The 14,229-nt window shown below is 51.4% G+C and overlaps 5 protein-coding genes across 5 annotated transcripts; 3 read left to right on the forward strand and 2 right to left on the reverse strand.

Moving 5' to 3' along the window:
- Positions 1-153: 153 nt before the first annotated feature.
- KD926_003251 (Mth938-like domain-containing protein) lies at positions 154-928 on the forward strand (the record flags this gene model as incomplete). Its single annotated transcript, XM_053094718.1, has 2 exons — positions 154-649; positions 732-928. 2 exons carry the CDS (start codon positions 154-156, stop codon positions 926-928), a joined length of 693 nt encoding a protein of 230 aa, XP_052950530.1.
- Positions 929-1,227: 299 nt separating this feature from the next.
- Positions 1,228-3,106, forward strand: KD926_003252 (alkaline phosphatase; the record flags this gene model as incomplete). Its single annotated transcript, XM_053094719.1, has 2 exons — positions 1,228-2,731; positions 2,796-3,106. 2 exons carry the CDS (start codon positions 1,228-1,230, stop codon positions 3,104-3,106), a joined length of 1,815 nt encoding a protein of 604 aa, XP_052950531.1.
- A 1,771-nt stretch (positions 3,107-4,877) lies between these two features.
- Positions 4,878-6,323, reverse strand: utr2 (putative cell wall glucanase (Utr2); the record flags this gene model as incomplete). The annotated part of the gene is made up of 3 exons (XM_053094720.1): positions 4,878-5,656; positions 5,706-6,143; positions 6,203-6,323. The coding sequence occupies 3 exons, from the start codon at positions 6,321-6,323 to the stop codon at positions 4,878-4,880; spliced, it is 1,338 nt and encodes a 445-aa protein (XP_052950532.1).
- Positions 6,324-10,724: 4,401 nt separating this feature from the next.
- Positions 10,725-12,718, forward strand: KD926_003254 (putative nucleoside-diphosphate-sugar epimerase; the record flags this gene model as incomplete). Its single annotated transcript, XM_053094721.1, has 4 exons — positions 10,725-10,740; positions 11,526-11,547; positions 11,604-11,809; positions 11,871-12,718. 4 exons carry the CDS (start codon positions 10,725-10,727, stop codon positions 12,716-12,718), a joined length of 1,092 nt encoding a protein of 363 aa, XP_052950533.1.
- Positions 12,719-13,064: 346 nt separating this feature from the next.
- KD926_003255 (alpha/beta hydrolase) lies at positions 13,065-13,990 on the reverse strand (the record flags this gene model as incomplete). The annotated part of the gene is made up of 3 exons (XM_053094722.1): positions 13,065-13,388; positions 13,444-13,745; positions 13,984-13,990. 3 exons carry the CDS (start codon positions 13,988-13,990, stop codon positions 13,065-13,067), a joined length of 633 nt encoding a protein of 210 aa, XP_052950534.1.
- Positions 13,991-14,229: the final 239 nt, after the last annotated feature.

Raw genomic sequence — 14,229 nt, forward strand, 5'->3', positions numbered from 1 at the left:
TAGCTTCGCCGCTCCTCCGCCATCACTTCGACGTCAACGCAGACGATCCTTGCCCACAGCTATTGTGCTTCACGATCCTATCAGTCGACCGCAGAGGGATATTGGTCCTCACTGCTCATCAATCCAGACCTATCTCTATTCGCTCACTTGATAATGCACCCTCCATCCCCCCAACTCCTCCGCGCCTTGCGCTCATCCATCGCGACCACCAACATGGCCAGAATCTGCTCCAGCCTTTCGCGACCGACGCTTGCTCCCTCCCCAATCACCCAGCTCCGTCGCAACAACAGCGACTATGCCCGACCGACTCGCATGATCCCTCGCTCCCACTCCCAACGGCCGGCCAACCATGACCGCGGCCCCGAGTCGAAGGAAGACACGCAGACGGACTTTGCCGCGCTCAATGTCCTAGGGGATATCCCGGCGCCGACCACGGCCGTCGACGCCTGTCTGGACAACGGATTTCACTTGAACAACGGGCTCCGGGTACGAGGCGGCTCCGGGGTGCTGCTGGTTGGAGGCGAGGCATTTTCATGGAACCCGTGGAAAGTAACGGGCGGGAGCAAAGCCGATATGATGAATCGGAAGGGTCAATTTGAGGTCGACGAGCAGGTTTGGGGAATCTTGGGTCTGGTGTGGCCTCGTCCGGGTATGTCGCTTTTTCTTTTTCTCCGTCTGGTTTTCCGTGCTGTTTGCCAGAGCTGTTGGCTAATATATCGGTCTACGTTCAGATCTGCTTATTCTGGGCACGGGCGCTTCCGTGATGCCTCTTTCTCCTGAGACGAGGAGACAGATCAATTCGCTAGGTCTTCGTGTCGAGGTGGTTGATACTAGGAATGCCGCGGCGCAGTTCAATCTTCTGGCTACGGAGCGCGGTGTGTCGGAGATTGCGGCCGCTATGATTCCAATCGGATGGAAGGGCCGGTAGTCGTGTGGGATATACGCATATGTACTATAATACTTGAATAACTCGACTCAATCAATTAATTCATTCTGACAAGACTGCCTGTCTGTCTGTAAAGCTGGGTCTTGGCGGTGGAACGTGACGTATCAGGTGCCTCCGTGCCAAGCCATGCCCAAAGCAGCAACACCCTTGACTTTCTCCTGTCTCCCCGTCATCTTCCCTCCCTCCCTCCTTCATGATATATCCTGACATTTCCTTACCTTTGCTCGCGTTTCGTTCTTTGTCTTCATCGCCGTCTCTTCGCCAAGAGACCCCTCCCAGCTATGGCGCGCGATGAGCCCCTTCTGGCCCCGCGGCCCTCCTCCGACCGCTCTTCCATCCGGAACGCCGAGGAGGAAGACGCCCTGCTGACCGGGGAACGCACTCATCGGGAGCAGCAGCAAAGTCGCTGGGCGTTCTGGAAAGAAGTCGGCCTCTTCACCTGGGCCTTGATCGCCACCATTGCCGTCGTGGTTCTCGCCGTGGTCTTCCAGCATGAGACCAGCCGCAGCCGCGCTGACTCCAAGCAACCCTGGGGCCCCGGGGGCAAGCCAAGCGGCAAGCGCAATTTGATCTTCATGGTGTCCGACGGAATGGGTCCGACCAGTCTCACCATGACCCGGAATTTCAGGCAGTACACCGAAGGACTGCCCGTCGACGACACTCTCCTCCTGGACAAACACATCGTGGGGACGTCGCGGACGAGGTCCAGCTCCAGCCTGGTGACCGACTCGGCGGCCGGCGCTACGGCCTTCTCGTGCGCCTTTAAGAGCTACAATGGGGCTATCTCCGTGCTCCCGGACCACACCCCCTGCGGCACGGTCCTCGAGGCCGCTTCGCTGGAGGGTTACAAGACCGGTCTCGTGGTGACGACCCGCATCACCGACGCGACACCGGCTTGCTTTGCCTCACACGTGAATATGAGACAATACGAGGATCGGATCGCCGAGCAGGAAATCGGCGAACACCCGTTGGGACGTGTAGTGGATCTCATGCTCGGGGGTGGCCGGTGCCACTTCCTGCCCAACTCCACCGAAGGCAGCTGTCGCGGAGACGATCGGGACCTGGTAGGCATCGCGAAGGATAACGGCTTCCAGTATCTAGATGATCGACAGGGCTTCGACTCGTTGAACGGGGGTGCGGACGCCAAACTCCCGCTCCTCGGACTCTTCGCGGAGAAGGATATCCCGTTTGAGATCGACCGTCGCAGCCAGAATGAGGTGTATCCTTCTCTGGAGGAGATGGCCCGCACCGCGCTCAAGACCCTCAGCGAGGCTACCGCCGACAGTGAGCATGGATTTTTCTTGATGATCGAGGGATCTCGCATCGACCACGCCGGACACGGCAACGACCCGGCCGCGCAGGTCCACGAGGTTCTCGCTTACGACAAGGCGTTCGCTGCCGTGCTGGAGTTCCTCGAGCAAGATGACACCCCGGGAGTGGTGGTCAGCACGTCGGACCACGAGACTGGCGGTTTGGCCGCGGCGCGACAGCTTCACCCGTCGTATCCGGACTACCTATGGCTTCCGGGGGTTCTGGCGAACGCCAGCCACTCCTCCGAGTACACCAACAAGAAATTCCGGGAGTATCTCTCTCAGGAGTCCGACAAGTCGAAGCAGCGCAAGTATACTCGCGATCTTCTAGCGGAGACGCTGGGTGTCACCGACGCTTCGAAAGAAGAAATCGACCTTCTACTTGACCCGAACTCCCCGCATGACTCGGCGAACGTGTTTGCGGACATCATCAGTCGACGGGCGCAGATCGGCTGGTCCACGCATGGTCACTCTGGTATTCCATCCCCCTTGCCTGTCTATCTTGTATTACCGTATCACTTTATACTGACCAAATCTAGCCGTCGATGTCAACATCTACGCCTCCTCCACCCAAGACGCCTGGCCTCTAGTCGGCAACCACGAGAACACCGAAGTCGGCTCTTTCCTCGCCGACTACCTCGATCTCGACCTGAAACATGTCACGGAGAAACTCCGTTCCAGCTCGGTGTCCTCTCTCGACAAGACCCAGTCCCAGGGCTCCTCTCTCTCCTGGCTCGGCGATCCCCTCGGCGAAGACGTCCGCACTGAGGGGCTCGATACATACCATGGCGATTTCCGGAAGCGGTCCGTTGCGGTGGAGGCTGGCTGTTCTTGTGGCGAAGCCCACTGATGGGATGGATATGGATATTGTTTTGCTGTGTTGACATTTGATGTGAATGTGATATAGAAGTATCGTTATTGTTATCGGCGTGTGGCGTTTAGACTTTTGCTGATAGTAACATGTGTATGAACAAATCGATCATGAAAACAAATTGATCACGACGAGCTATAATCACGTCTTCGATTTAGTTAGGTATCTATTGGTCCATCCTATAGAGATCTTCCGGGAAAAGCAACACTCCTTGATTCAGACCAAGAGTACCTCTTCCCATCTATTCCCATCCTCTCTAATAACGCCCATCAAGAAAGAAACAGAACAGAACAGAACGAACTCTCTTCCTTCTTCCCTCACACTCCCTCCCCAATATTGACTCACCACTCACACAGCCCATCCTGTCCCATTCCAATGAGCCAACCCACCTAACCCCATCCCCCACCAGAACTCGACCCAGAAGAACCAGAACCAGAACCCGAACAATAACTCTCAAAACATCTCTCGCACCCCCTCACCCTCCCCATCCAAGCACCACCCTCCCCAACAAGAACATTCCTCGCCCAATCCGGCGCGCAAACCGGCGGATCAAACTGCAAGCTATATTGCGACGCGGCAGCAACAGCGGGGTCCTCGTTGATGCGCTGGAGTTCGCGCAGCACGGCGCGGCAGAATTGGTATTGTTCGAAGGAGTAGGAGTTGCAGTTCGTGCAGAGGGTTGGGGTGTAGAGACACATCTTTCTTCCCTTCTATTTTTTCTGGGTAGAATGTGGTTGGGTTGGGTGGGGGGAGGGGGAGGAGAGGAGAGGATTTGGGAGGGTTATATTGGAGATGGATATCGTTATGGGTTTGTGTCTGTTTATCCTGGGCTGGTTGGGTTGAGGTGGTGGGTTGTGGCTTTGAGAAGGTAGGTAGAGTAGGTAGGTAGACTTGTGGATGGGAAACGGTATGCAGATAAAGGGTCTGTTCACCTAGGATAGGGAATGAGATGTTTGGATATAAGGTCCCCAAGGGGGAAGAGGGAGGGCTTATGATCTGTGGATATACCAACTTGTCAGGATAGGATGACAAAAAGTCAAACGCTGACGTCTGACCATTACGATTTGCTTGACGATGCAATCAATCTACTTCATTGTCCTTGTTGTTACACTCCAGCACAAACAAATCCATAAACATGGAATCTCTGATTATCAACCAAACGAAATCTAGTGTACATAAAGGTCAAATACAAACAAGCAAGCAAACAGAACCATTCACTCAGAAAGGAATAAAAAAAAGAAGGGTATTAGACTCATAACACCACAGATGCAGATTCAATAACCAGGAGATCGACATGACATGACCGACCCATATGCAAATGCAAAAAAGCAAGTCCATGTCGATTAATAATCAATCACACCCGACATCCGAAGAAGACAAAGAAGGAAGGAAGGGTATTAGATAGGTATGAAGGTAGGTAGACAGGTAGACAGGTAGGTAGTAGACAGTAGAAGTGGCTCCGTTTTTTCTTAGCCAAGCAAAGCGCAGTGTATTCCATGCGCCAAATGAAATCAGAAAAGTAAAAAAAAAAAAAAAATCATAAGAATAACATCAAGACATCCAATCAGAATCGAATAATGCTTAACTGGTAGATGGTAAATCAAACCAGAGCCATGCGGTAGAAGGTAGTAGTACGTAAAATGCATCCCCGAGGGTGGGAGGTGAGGGAAAGTAAGATAGGGGAGCGGCGGAAGGAGGGAATAGAAGAATGTTGCAAAACAGAAAAGCAAAAGAAAAAGAGTCAATATGTTCACAAAGTAACGAGCACAACAACGGCCACCAGAACAGCAAACAACGAGCTGCGCAGAACGCGCTCGTTCGGCGAGACTGCGCCGTTCGAGTCGCTGCTGCTGCTGCTGCTGTCGTCATTGCCACCCTGGCTGAATCCAGAGCCGCCGGTCGAGCTAGAGCCGCTACCGGTGCTGGTGGAACTGCCGCTGTCGCTGGACGTGCTGTTCGAGTTGCCCGGCTCGTTTCCGGAGCCACCCCGGTTCTCAGGGACCGTGTTGCCGGTAGACGAGCTGCTGGAGGAGGATCCAGATTTGCTGGGCTTAACATCCGGGTCCAGTCCGGTAGCGCCGAAGGAAGCCAGCACGGTGTCGTTGTTGGTGATCTTGATCGAGCTGTCCAGACCGTCCTTGTTGGTCAGAACGTAGGACTTGTTGCCGCTCTTGTCGGTACCCTTGGGAGGGTCGTAGCACTCGACGGTGATGTCGCTGTACTGAGCATAGTAGTAGCCCTTGTCCTTGATGTCCTGGCTGTCCCAGTCGATCTCACCACCGGCCCACTCGATGGTTCCCTCGGCGTTGCTCGCCTGGCCGGCGGGCCACAGAGACAGTTGCATTCTCGAGGGGGTCTGGGGGAACTCGTAGCGGTTGGCGGTCTCGTTCCAGGTCGAATCACGGGTCAGAGTGCGCTTCACTTTGCCGTCCACGGACCAGGTGATGGCCTCGGGTTTCCAGTCGATCTCGTACGTGTGCCAGTCGTCGAAAGTGCTCGAATCCACCGTTTCCTTGGTGCCCTGGTCGTCTGGGGTCTATGTTAGCCGAGCCCCCATATTCGAGGTCACCAGACTTACAGTTCAGAATTCCCTGGAAGTAGTAGTTGGTCTGAACCTTGTTCAAATCACTGCCGACGAATTCGAAATCGATCTCATCCTTGGTGTCGGAGAGCAGGATGAAAGCGGTCACGACACCGGCGCCACGGCTACTCTTGATCTTGCCGGAGATCTTGCCGTACCAGATGTAGTGATTGTTGGCGAACAGACTGCCGACACTCTCCTTGGGCATGGTGAGCATCAGGTTGCCGTCCTTGACCTTGGGGAAACCGCTGTAGACCCAGTCGCTCTCCGACGCATTACCGAGGTACTTGGTGTTCAGGGCGGATTTATCCAGGTTGTCCCACTTGTAGGTGGTGCTCTGGCACACGGGCTGAGGCTCGCAGGAATCGAGAGAGTAAGAGGTCAGAGGGTCGCATCCTCCCAGACAGTAGGCACCCGTACCGCACTCGCCATATTCTAGACAGGTTGGTTAGTATATTTCGGGTAGACTAGAGATGGGGGGTGGAGAAACTCACGAGAGCAGCAAGGATATTCCTCGGGACAGTGCGAATTAGTGCTGCACTTGGGGGGACTGGAGGCCGCGAAAGCCGTGGCAGCCAGCGAGGCTAGCAGGATAGATGAAGCAAGGCGAACCATTGTGAAGTAATTACAGGCGACGAGAGGAAGTATAGAAAAAGAAGTATGTACGGGGTATGAAAAAGAAAAGAGGACCGATGCGGCGCTTAAGACCTGAACTGCAGCGGGAACGTTAGCCACACCTCGGTTTAAAATCCAGCTGGGCTGAGCTATAAAAAGAGCAGGGCAGGCAGATCCAAAAAAAAGAAAAGAAGGGAAGAAGATAAAAGATAAAGAAAGGAACAAGAATGGGACAAGTGAATGATGGGATGAACCGACAACGGGGAACGGCGTACCTTGGATGGGACTTAAACTGGGTCCAATAATCGTGCAGTAAATCCAAGTCAGCAAAGAAGGGACCCAAGAACAAGAACAAGAACGGGCGGATTCTCCGGGATGTTCTTCTTCTCGAAGGCCGACGGAAGGAAGACGAAACGAAGGGGACGAGTATAAGAATAGTCTCCGAGAAAAGAAGAGAAACGAAGGGAAAAAGGAGAGGGGGCACAAGCAGAATGAAATAAGTCGAATAACGTGGATAGGAAGAGGAATTAAATTAAGCAGGCCCAAGCCAATAAAGCGCAGATTAAAGCGAGGTGATTAAAACGGCAAAGACGGACGGAGCGAGCTAAATAAGAGTCGTCCGTTTCCATACAAGACACAAGACACAAGACACCCTCACGAGTCGATCCTTCTCGAGCTGCTCCTGCGCTCGTCCAGGATGTCAGGCATGCGGGCAGGGATCTGGCCCTCCCCCGGAAAGGGCGAACGGGGATTAATGATATTGAGTAAAACGAGGTCTTTGACTGTGACACCTGCCTGTTCCTAGACTCCTTCGAACCTGTCGACCTGTATATTCTAGGCACACGGAGTACTCCTGGATACCTACTTCAAGGTACTGACCCTTCGGAGATAAGGGACAATACCATACGGTACGGTAAACAACCCCGGGATCCACTTGAAAGTTAATGGCGCATGTCTGGTTCCCTCTCCGCCAATCACCGCACACCCTCCCTGCCAGATACTTCCGTGGTTCCTTATCGGGCGCCGTCTACCGAGTGGCAGCAACAGGAATTTCTTCAACTAGTTTCTGCTTAGCAGTCACTAACTGCTCTTTAATCCACCCGGAACAGGCATATCAATTCTTTCCATAGTGCGGTGGGTTCTCACGTCTCTCGAATATTAATACTCGGAGCTTCAGAGGGGGGGGGGATCCCGCGGGCTGCGATGGAGAGATGTCCACGGATGCGTCCCGGCAGCTGTCTTACCTGCTCCATCCCCGTCAAACCCGTTCGCAACAGTTGTCTCACCGTCGGGGATTGATGAACCCCTCGGGGCCAATGGCATGATTCCCTGTCGAACATGCTGGGGTTGTTGTCTAGGATCCTGAGGATGTTGTGTCCCTTTGATATCATCATTATTCATTTCTTTCTGTTCTGACCGGTCCAACAGAGGAGCAAGTGAAATTTCCCACTCTATTGTGGATGAGGCTTTTTTCTCTCTCTCTCCCTTCTTCCCTTCTTCCTTTCTTCCCTTCTTTTCCATCGTGTCCACTGTTTCCATTCCATTTCTTCCCCCGGACGGCGTATCATTGGGTAACGGACCCGGCCACGAACTGATCCGGTGGAGCGAACCGTCAACAAACCAAGGATCTGCCATAAGAAATTGAAAAACATGAAAAACCGGGAAAGTCATCGCACCTGCCAAAAACAAAAAGTATTTTTGGCATGTAAGGGCTTCGCCACTTCAGTCTCCAGTTCGTGGGACGGTGCTGTCCGACTGTCCGACTGTGAGTGTGTTCATTATTACTCAATCTAGGGCCCGTCCAACCAAGTTCTCATCCTCGATCATAAGACACCGCAATATAATGTAATCTATCCGTAGAAGTGTGAGTGTGAGCGTTGTCCAACCGAGCAATTAAACCCGCTCCAATCAAGCGCGACCGTCACCGGCCCCAGAGTTACAGACTGATTTGATTCAACCTTTCATTTCTGCTCGGTGCACCGCTTCCTTTCAACTGAACCTTATCCGATAGCTAATTCCTAGGTGCCTTTCTGTCCTGGCGAGGATCATCCAGGGGTATTGACTTTTGAGTCTTGACTATTTCCTTTGCATCCAGACTAGCAGCTTGCAGAACGCATGGCGTTGCCGTTAACGCCCTTTTTTTTTTCTCCGTATTGTTCGCGTTTCTATGCAGGTACTGCTTTTGCCTCCTGATCTACACGATGAATAAATAGTTAACTGTTAAACCCTCGGGAACCATGGGTCTAACAATGGGTAGAGGAAAGAAGATTAAGGTAGAGATGGTTCTCTCCTTCCTCATCGAGCAGGTAACAAGGCATCTAGCATTCCGATGGGATTCATCAATCAATCTGTAATATTAATTAATCACTGACCTCATCTCTCTTCTTCCCCTGGTTTCTGGAATTACGGAGAAGACTACCTACCGTAGACGGTGTCTTTTTTCTTTCTTGTTATTGTTATTCAATTTTGACTATTTCTTTTCTGTTTATTTTTATTATTATTTCATGTTTTGGTTTTCCCTCCCCCTGACCTGCCGTTTGCGGGGGATTATTACTATTGTTCGACGTCAGCGAAAATATTTGGTCATGCAAGGGGCAAAAAAGAAAACGGTTGCGCTTTGGTCGATCTCCATCCCTAGTTCGACTCGCCCGCTTCACTCCCTACGGAGTATTATTATGTACGACATACTGTACACCGAACGAATAAATAATTTATGTATTGTCTTGCATGGTTGCTAGGTGGTTCTATGTTGAGGAAGTGTTATGATGTGCGGCTGCACATGCATCCTGCATTTGCAATTTGCATCTCATTCTAATTCCATGGAGTAAGTAATCAAAATAATGTCTTGTACCTGCGTCTCCCCTGGTCCTTCCTGCTGAACTAGGGGGTCTAGTATTAGGGCATATCCTTCTTGTCACGTGATGTGTCCTTGGGCCACGAGGAAGGGGCAAATGATTAATGCCCAGGGGAGTGAGTACGTAGTCCATGTCCTCGATACGAAAATAAGAGCACGAGGGATGAAACGAGCAGAGGAACGAGGAAGGGGGAGGATCCCTCCTTCAGGGCTCGTGAGATTGCCCGCACCGGATCTTTATCATCTAACTACCCCGTCTCGAGGGATAAAGGGGGTAGATTATCGAATTCATGCTTTCGATTGGTCAACGTGCCACAACCCGCTAACTGTAGAAGGTGACAGGCAGGAGAAGGAAAGGCACGCAGCGCCAAGGTCCTCTTCGGGGGGATTCAATCCAGGAACTACTAGATAGAAAGTACTGCATACGGAGTGCACACGACGACTCCATGAAAGGGAGTCTGAGTCTGTCTGCCATGCAAATTGGCATCTTTAGGGCGGGTTTGTGTCCTCGCTTGAACCTTGGCGGTTCATCCTCCTTTCGCCGGGTGTTCATCGCAATTTCTTCGTGAGATTGAGGGGGTCGCGTTAAGGGTTTTCACTTTTCTCGTTCGTTGGTTTATCTTGACCCGGAGTAATGTCTGAAATCGGTCCGCGACTCCACGTTCAGAGCGAACTGTGTGTCACTGTATCTATCGGGGACAGTTGAAGTTGGGACCTGGGAACGCCACAGTGGTTCTCTTCCTACGGAGGGCCATGGCGCCATGGCCACCCATACGGAGTATTCTCCATCGTCCGTAGATACCATTCAGCTGTTTTATCCCGATTACCATTGTGGCATTGTTATTACTTAAGTCCGGTTACATCTCGCATGCCGATCAAACTGCCAAGCAGATCCAGCACGAAGGAAGCTGTCCTGATTATCTGTAATCATTTCAATATTATTCAATGGTGGGTTCTTGGGGCACTAGTCCCGTACAATAGTAACAATAGGGCAGGTAGACGAGGGCGACAACACTGCCAAGTAGCTATACAAGTTCAGTATACTAGCAGGACATATTTTAACTTTCAGGATGACAAAAACTAACCAATTTGACATGCCCCGGAAAGAGGAGCGAGGGCCCTTTCCTGGTTTTTCGTTTCTAAGTATGTTGTGTGAAGTGGGCATTTGACATATTGCGGGTACACACTATTTGCTCGTCAGTATATTTCTGGTGTGGCAACCGGAAGCGATGGGAGGTTGTAGACAGACATGCACGAGTCACTTACCCAGAGCCTCTATGGCATTGTTGTATAATGAACCTGGGCATGCATAGAGCTCAACTCCTATAAGGAAATATTTTTCTTTAATCGAATCGTCGCTGGCCTTACAAGCTCTTGACAATGTAGGCATGAGAGTCGGAAAATCGGAAAATACGACGAAAGCTGAGCTACCTGCCCGAATGGGAAAATGCACACACTGAATTCATCATGAAATAGTTCCTAGGAATAAATCAACATAGAGCTCGGTAACCAGTCCTGTTCAAAACACACCTAGACGCCTCGTACATATGACGGGTGGACTCTGTAAGTGTCATGGAGACCTACCCGGTCGGAGTCAATGATGCAGTCCCTTCATTAATACCAGGATTTCTTAAAAAGGTCCAAGCAAATATGACACCAAGATTTTCTCGAGATATCATGAACCTGGGGTTGTAGCTCAGGGGTAGAGCGCTCGCTTCGCATGCGAGAGGTCAGGGGTTCGATTCCCCTCAACTCCATTCTTTTTTGTTGTTATTATTTTAATCTCTACATTCTTTTCGCCTTTCTGTGGTAACCTGCGACGGATCTTTCAGTTTCATATCCTTCCCTCTACTGGAAGACCTTCGAAACAGAAAGATTTTTGAGAGGAAAAGCATCGATTGAGTTGGCACTGGGCTACAAACGTAAGGTAAAGCTGGGCATCCACCAGCAGCAGTATTGGATATATAAGCGCTACGAAGTGGAATAGATAGGATATAGCAATACAAGAAAGAATTGTTAAGAAGTGTGGCCATCTGGCTTTGCTGAGATTCGTATGTGCACTGCGGACTATGTAACGTATTCCGGGGCGGTATATATAGCTTACTCCATATAGAGACGCCTTCATTCGTAACAAACTACGCTGGGTGGTTTGGAAATCCACGACATCTCTTCCCCTCGCGTAGGTGGAGAATTAGTAAATTGATTATGAATAGATTTTTTGATTTCGAATCACGCCCTCACAGCGTCGGCGCAGCTTCTATTCTGCCTATCCGGATACCATAATTTCGTAGTTCAAAAGGCTCGCCAGAATCTCCAAAGCATCGGTTGATTGTTAGATTGCTAATTAGGTGTGGGCCCAAAAGTCTTCGTGTAAGTGATTCCACTCAACGGCGCAACGGCGCTCAGTTTAGCTGAAAGACCGGCAGCACCGGCACAACTGGCCTCATCGGCGGCGACTTTTTGGTCGTTGCCACGGCTCAGCATCCCGACTGGGAAATTTCCGTACTTGTCAGAAGCCTCGAGAAGGCTCGAATCATTACCACTCTGTTCCCGGGCGTCCGGGTCATTCACGGGTCCCTTGATGACCTAGACATCCTTGAAAGAGAAAGCCACGAGGCCGATGTGGCTCTGAGTACGCACCTACCTGCCGATCTCACGCCCCCGATACTGACGATGTTTGTACTCGCCCCTAGACTTCGCCAACTGCGACCACCTGCCGGCAGCCAAAGCGACCATCCGCGGGCTGTCGCAGCGGGAGCAGGTTGGCACTGTGATTCACACGTCCGGAGCAAAGATCATCGCGTGGGAGATGGAGTCCCAGCCGTCCACCTGGGACAAGTTCATGCCTCGTCGCTACAACGATATGGAAGGCGTTGAAGAACTCACCCGAGGCCCATCTGCCTCGAGCCCGGAGCCAACTGGGTACGACCACGTCCTGCCCAATTGGGCCGCCCATCGAGACGTGGACCTGGTCATCCTGGATGGTTTTCGCGAGCATAGGAATGTTCAAACGGCCATTGTGTGTCCGCCGACTGTATACGGTCCCTCGCGATTCCCGGGGTTCGCGCGGTCGATCCAGATTCCTCGTCTGCTTAACGTGGTGCTGCAGCTTCGTCGGGCGTTCACGATCAACGGGAACCAGAATCGCTGGAACATGGTTCATACCCAGGATATCTCTCTGCTGTGTGTGCTGTTGACCGAGGCTGCGGTAAACCAGCAGAAGAACGGGTTATGGAACGAGAAGGGGTATTACTTTGCGGAAAGAGGCGAGTTTGTCGGGGGTGATGTTATCAAACACATTGCGACCCTCGGTTACCAAAAGGGTCTTCTTGATTCTGAAGACCCGGTCGAGCTGCCAAATGAGGCTGTGCACCGCTTTTGGGGCGGCGGTCAGGTCAATGTAAGCTCAACTAGCCTTGGAGAGGCTCGTCAGGCTAAGGAACTGTTGGGTTGGAATCCGGTAAGAGAAGGGTTTATAGCCGATATTGAACAGGCCATGGACGTAGAAGCAGAGCTCCTCAAAGAACAGTCGAGGAGATGAATTTAGGTGGTTGTGTGAACTAGTATTCAATAAAATGAATTGTGATTTTGAACCGTTATTCTGCTTGTCTCTGCGTTGTTGTTCGAGTTCAGAATTCCAAGTCTCAGGCTCTCTGCTATTACACAAACGGACATGTGAAACATGCCATGGTCAGATTTAGAGTGTATGGACACCCCCTAATTCAATCTACCTGCTGTCATCACATCGAGGATGCAGTGGTTTCCCAGGTGCTGCAGTTAATAATTGATAATCCAGAAGGCTATTCTTTACGATAGTATATGCCCGACATGGATAATCATTCGTTTTCTTCAAGTTTCCATTGATCTAATCACTGTTGCTCCTCAATTCAGGACTGAGAGCATATTTCAAACAAGATATCGGCCATCTCCGTTGGCATGCTTAGAAAGGGCGAGTGACCACTGTTTAAGCGGAAAACGCGCGGATGAACAAGTGACTTGATCATGGAGTCTTGGATCGCCGGTGGAAGTGCCAGATCGTCGTCGCAAATGATATAGGCACTGGGTATAGTGTGCCAGGGCTCCTCAGTACCTTCCTCGGTAAACGAACGGAGACAAATATGGGGCAGCAGGTGCTTCGCTCTTGAAGCCTTGATTTCCTCAGGTACATCTTGAACCAAGTCCACACTAGGGTCGAGGCGGACATAGTCTCCCTACGATTTGCGATCAGCGAATATGCATATCGAGTGGGTGAAGGATTTGACATACGTCAACTAGCATCCACGGCCACAATTGACCGCCAACCATGTCTTTGAGATTCTTGCCTCGCTCGGCGACAAATGCGGCCATGTATACCAGACAAATGACACCTCCAGGCTTGCCAGCATCCTGTCTCTCTTGAAAACCCAGGTCCGTGCAGGTTGCAGAGATGACCATTCCACCATAGGAGTGGCCGAGCAACACGAGCCTTTCATTCTTGTCCGCGAGATCGGAGATCACTTGACGGAAACGGTGCGCATCCTCGGTCAGGCCCTTGTTTGGAGGCTCGGCGCCGTTGGAAAGGTGGTCCACTGCTATTGAGCGGATTCCTCACTCGTTCATCAAGTTGCCAAAATCATAGTAGGCGGAACCACGGTTCCAGGCGCCTGGAGATATTACCATGAGGGGGCTTTGGGATGCAGTACTCATGGAAGACCGATCTGGAAGGCCCGGAAACAGTTATTTTAGACCATCGTGTTAGACACCTCACTACGCATATCTTTTTTTACTTCCAACTGATCGCGGATATATTCCGACCGTAAGAGTTACATCGCATTATCTGCTAGCGACCACATCTTTCCGACGGGCCTCAAGGTTCCCGATGCTTGAACAGGGCACTGTGGCCGGATTAGATGCGCGATCATGAAAGCACACCGTATGATGATACAGATTTCTAATCAAGGAGACTGAGTAGAGTTTGGAGAAGTAGAGAAGTGGACGTTGACTTTGGAGAATTCGGCAGAAGCATTGAAGTTTGGGTGCTTTGGGGAAGTGGAGATTGGGATTTGATGAACA

Source organism: Aspergillus affinis, assembly GCF_023601865.1.
Source record: "Aspergillus affinis strain CMG 70 chromosome Unknown NODE_178_length_54897_cov_85_078439, whole genome shotgun sequence".
Lineage (NCBI taxonomy): Eukaryota > Fungi > Ascomycota > Eurotiomycetes > Eurotiales > Aspergillaceae > Aspergillus > Aspergillus affinis.